This window comes from Nannospalax galili, unplaced genomic scaffold, assembly GCF_000622305.1.
Source record: "Nannospalax galili isolate Female #2095 unplaced genomic scaffold, S.galili_v1.0 scaffold675, whole genome shotgun sequence".
Lineage (NCBI taxonomy): Eukaryota > Metazoa > Chordata > Mammalia > Rodentia > Spalacidae > Nannospalax > Nannospalax galili.
The window spans coordinates 1,415,035-1,419,447 of record NW_008337205.1 but is presented as its reverse complement, the minus strand read 5'-3'; the positions used below and the strand labels follow the sequence as shown (position 1 = coordinate 1,419,447).

Here is a 4,413-nt window from a genome sequence, read left to right as displayed (position 1 = left end):
AGGTGGGCCTGTGTTGCATAAGAAAGCAGGCTGAGCAGGGGCCTGTGCTCCGGCTCCTGCTTCCAGGTTCCTGCCCTGAGTTCCTACCTTGGGCTCCCTGATGAACTACAACCTGGGAGATGTAAGCTGAATAAACCCTTTCCTCCCCAAGTTGGTAGTGGTCAGAGTGTTTTGTCACAGCAATGAAGAAACAAACTAGGACACCATCTTTTTGCAGTCTAGGTTCTGGGAATTTGAACTCAGGTCCTCATGCTTGTGTAATGAGCTCTCTTACCTGCAGAGCCATCTCACAACACTATTTCACTGAACAAGGCAGCCAAAAGGAAGACAGAATGAGGACAGTCTAGTTTGGGAGTTGAGTTGCCAGTATCAGTCTCCCACCCCTTTACTTGGAGGCAATATCATGACACTACAGCCCCCAGAACAATCACAATATACATTTATTTATGTAGGTATTTATATGGAATTGCGCACACAGTAGATACGTTTGACCCCTTGGGTCCAGCTGTAGGAGGTCATGCAAATTACCCAGACTGGGTTCTGCTCCCGGGAAAGGTGGGTGGAGTGCCAGACGAGGTGTGCCCACAGAGAGGCCTGGCTTCCAAGCACTGGGCAGAGCCTGGGCATGGTCTGCCCTTAGGTTATGAAAGAGATGGGTCTGTGGGTCCTGGGGACAGTTTCCTGCTGGGGACATGGGAGGAGAAATGGTATCCATGGGCCAGAGCTCCTACACATAGGCATTTTTGCCATATTTGCCAAAGCTGCTGTCCCCTTCTTCCGAGGTGTTTGGGGGGACCACTACTGAAGATGCCTTGTAGGGAAGCTGGATCCTGTTAGGGGAAAAGGGAGGCCAGGTCACTGGTAGGGTCACAGGGCAGGTGGTTGTCACTCTCCATCCTCCTTCGGAATGTCCAGGGTTTGTCCTCTCCTTACCTGATGGGCTGGTTCTCCTTGGCAGCGCAGCAGCAGGCAGAGCAGAGACAGATCCCACCCAGGAGGGAGAGCAGAGAGGCACTCCAGCCCAGGTAGAGGGCAGGACCCAACTCATACCTGGAGCAGGCAGGGTGGGGAATAGGGGAGGTGAGCCACAGCCCAAGAGGGTCCAGGTGGAGGAGACCCACCCGCTGTCCCCAAGGGTGGGATCTTCACTCACTTCGTTCCAACATACTGGGGGTTGAAGAAGTCTGAGGTGATGTTGTTGGCATACCAGGAGATAGCCACCATCCCGCAGGTACCTGGGGAGGTGAAGGAGGCTTGATCTAAGCGCCCCTTTCTAACAACTGCAGCTGGGGCCCATGGAGCTGTGGAGATGGAAGGGACGGGGAGAGGCAGAGCAGGAGCCAGGGCCGATAGATGAAGTCCAAGAGCAACAGTTCCTTTTTCTAGCTCCAGCCTGTGACCCAGACTGGCAGGCCACATGGGTCCCAAGATAGCTAGGTTTGGAGTTTTGTTTTTGAGATAGGGTTTTTTTTTTTTTTTTCCCCCTTTTGTCTTTTTGAGACAGGGTCTCCCTGTAGCCCCAGCTGGCCTGGAACTCGCTATGTAGACCAGGCTGGCCTCGAACTTATATTGTGTGTGTGTGTGTGTGTGTGTGTGTATGTGTGTACACATGCACATATGAGTACATGCCTAAACTCCAATCCCCTAGCTATGTAAGCATAAGCATTGAAGAAAACACTCTTCTCCTCACACCTGGCTGAACCTGGCTCAGCTGGCTACCAACACTGCTGATGGATCAAAGTTGTGGTCCAGAAATTTGGAGAGTACAGACAGGGTTGGGAGAGGGGAGAGCAGAGCAGGGGAGGGCAGAGCAGGGGTCAACACAAAGGGCAAGGCTAGGCAAGCAGGAGTGGGGACAGGGGAGCTGGAGGTGAGGACCACCCCATCCCCATGTATCCCTGTCCCTTAATTACCAGCAAGTATATGTAGGGCCCCTGCGATGGCTGCTATCTTGGCCTTCCTGGGCAGGTCCACATTGCCAACATTGGTGCAGCGCAGACCCACCATGCCTAGGAGGAGGCCCAGGGAACCGAGAAGGATGGCAGTAATCATGAGGGCACGGCAGGCCTGGATATACCCTGGGGAGGAGACAGGGAGGCAAAGCCATCAGCCTTTCCCTCCATCACCTTCCTGCCCCACAGAGCTGGCCCCTCCCAAAACCTCCTTCAGCATGTTTTTATGCCCAGTATCCTGTTCTTAACAATCCTAGCGTTTGGGCTGGAGAGATCACTCAGTGGTTAAGTGCACTTGCTTGTCTGTCAGAGGACCTGAGTTCGATTCCCAGTGCCACTGTCAAGGGGCTCAGAACCACCTGTAACTCTGACACATTCTTCTGGCTTCTATAAGCACCTGCTCTCATATGTGCACGCATGTGCGCACACACACACACATACACACACACAATAAAAAAAATTGGACTAGAGAGATGGCTCAGTGGTTAAGGGCACTGGCTGCTCTTACAGAGGACCTAGGTCCAGTTCCCAGAACCCATATGGCTGCTAACAACCATTTGTAACTCCAGTTCCAGGGAATCCAACACACTCTTCTGGTTTCTGTGGGCATGGTACACTTACATACATGTAGACGAAACACTCATACACATAAAATTAAATAATTTTAAAAACTCAACCCTAGCATCCTCTCCCTTGAACTAACTCCTGATTCTCCTGGCTCAGTCTCCCAGTTGCTGGGATTACAAGTATGTGCTACCATGCCTAGTACCACCAAACATTCCACCTCTACCCACCATACACCATACACCAGCAGCCACCTCCCCACAGTGAAAATACAGTCACCTTTGGTGGACATCCATTGCTCTATCAGATTACACCCATCTGTTCTGTCAGGTCCAACAGAAGCTGTGCCTGAGTACCATGTCCCAGTGTCCACCTGCCTCGGAGCCCAACCCAGTGCCTAGCACCAAGTAGAACATCTTCAACTGAGTTTCTTCTGGAAAACCAGCAGGGGGCAGCACTGACTCAGAGCAGAGGGTGGAGGGAAGTGTGATTTGGAAGATGGGATATCTGGTCCTAGAGACCCATCTAAGTCAGCCCAGTTCAAAATTTTTCGGCGCCTCTGTTTCCCCTTTCTCAAAGCTGAGGAAAATCCTGGCTCCTCCTCCTGTTTTTGATGGTTGCTACATACTCCCAGGGACCTTGTACCCACTCGCAGCATGGTGTTGAAGCAAAAGGCTGGGTGTCTGCCAGGAAAAGATGAATTTGCTGGATTTAGGAGGTTGGAAGGAAAGGCAGAGCTCTCTGAGAGGACATACTGATTCCCAGCCACTCTTTTTTTGTTGTTGTTGGTCTTTTTGAGACAGGGTCTCCCTGTAGCCCCAGCTGTCCTGGAACTCACTATGTAGACCAGGCTGGCCTTGAACTCACAGAGATCCACCTGCCTCTGCCTCCCAAGTGCTGGGATTAAAGGTGTGCATCACCACACCTGGCTCTAGCCACTCTTTCTAGAGAGTTACCTACCAACCTGCTCTGATGGACAAAGAAGAGATGACCCAAGGGCCCAGTGGCTGAAAGGGTTGGGGTACACCGTGTATGAAGTGATCCATTGGGATAATCAGGCTGGGCATAGTAGGACAGGCTTTTAATCACAGCACTAAGGAGGCTGAGGCAGGAGGGTTACACGTTCAAGACCAGCCTGGGCCTCAGAGAGAATTCAAGACCAGCCTGAGTAACTCAGCAAGACTGTCTCAAAATAAAAAGTGAAAAGAGGGCTGGAAATGTAGCTAAGAGGTACAGTATTTGCTTAGAAACCCCCAGCAAGGAGTTGGGGGTGTGGCTCAGTGGTAGAGCACCTCCCTAGAATCCCCCAGTGAGGGGCTGGGGCATGGATCAGTAGTAGAACATCTACCTAGCATACACATGGCCCTGGGTTTAATCCCCAGCACTGAGTGGAAAAAAAGATAAGATCCCTCTTGGGACTCAAAAAGCTATGGAGGAATAAAATAGCCTTCAGCTCAGACACAATGAGTTGGAATCCCAGCTTTCCCTCTACCTCTTCTGACTCTAGGCAGGTTGTAACTCTGCAGAGTTGTCTGGCTTTGGTAAAGTAAAGTTAGCACTGTAAACATTTCCAAAAAGCATAGATGGCGAGGGAGCAGATGTCCACACAAACGGAAAGGCTAGGCATGGTGGTGCACACCTGTAATCCCAGCACTTGGGAGGCTGAGGCAGAAGGATCTCTTTCAGTTCAGAGCTATTCTGGTCTACGTAGTGAGGTCAGGGCCAACCTGGGCTGTATAGAGACTATCTCAAAAACCACATATATGGGAGGCTGGGGAGATGGTTCAGTGGTCTAGAATACTCACTGCTCTTCCAGAAGACCCAAGTTCAGTTCCCAGCACCTATGTTAGGCAGCTCACAACCATTTGTAACTCCAGCTCCAGGGGATTCAACACCA

General features: G+C 51.3%; 1 protein-coding gene across 2 annotated transcripts; it reads right to left on the bottom strand.

Annotated features, from left to right (window-relative positions):
* Nucleotides 1–422: 422 nt before the first annotated feature.
* Cldn15 (claudin 15) lies at nt 423–2,270 on the bottom strand. 2 transcript variants are annotated; one of them, XM_029563169.1, is made up of 4 exons: nt 1,914–2,270; nt 1,154–1,301; nt 934–1,050; nt 423–830 (listed from the first exon to the last, which is right to left on the bottom strand). In XM_029563169.1, exons 1-4 carry the CDS (start codon nt 2,050–2,052, stop codon nt 728–730), a joined length of 507 nt encoding a protein of 168 aa, XP_029419029.1. In that variant the 5' UTR covers nt 2,053–2,270; the 3' UTR covers nt 423–727. The 2 variants fall into 2 exon arrangements, with proteins under 2 accessions (XP_029419029.1, XP_008830622.2); XM_008832400.3 differs by having other exon boundaries at nt 1,154–1,235; nt 1,914–2,218.
* Between the last annotated feature and the right edge of the window lie 2,143 nt (nt 2,271–4,413).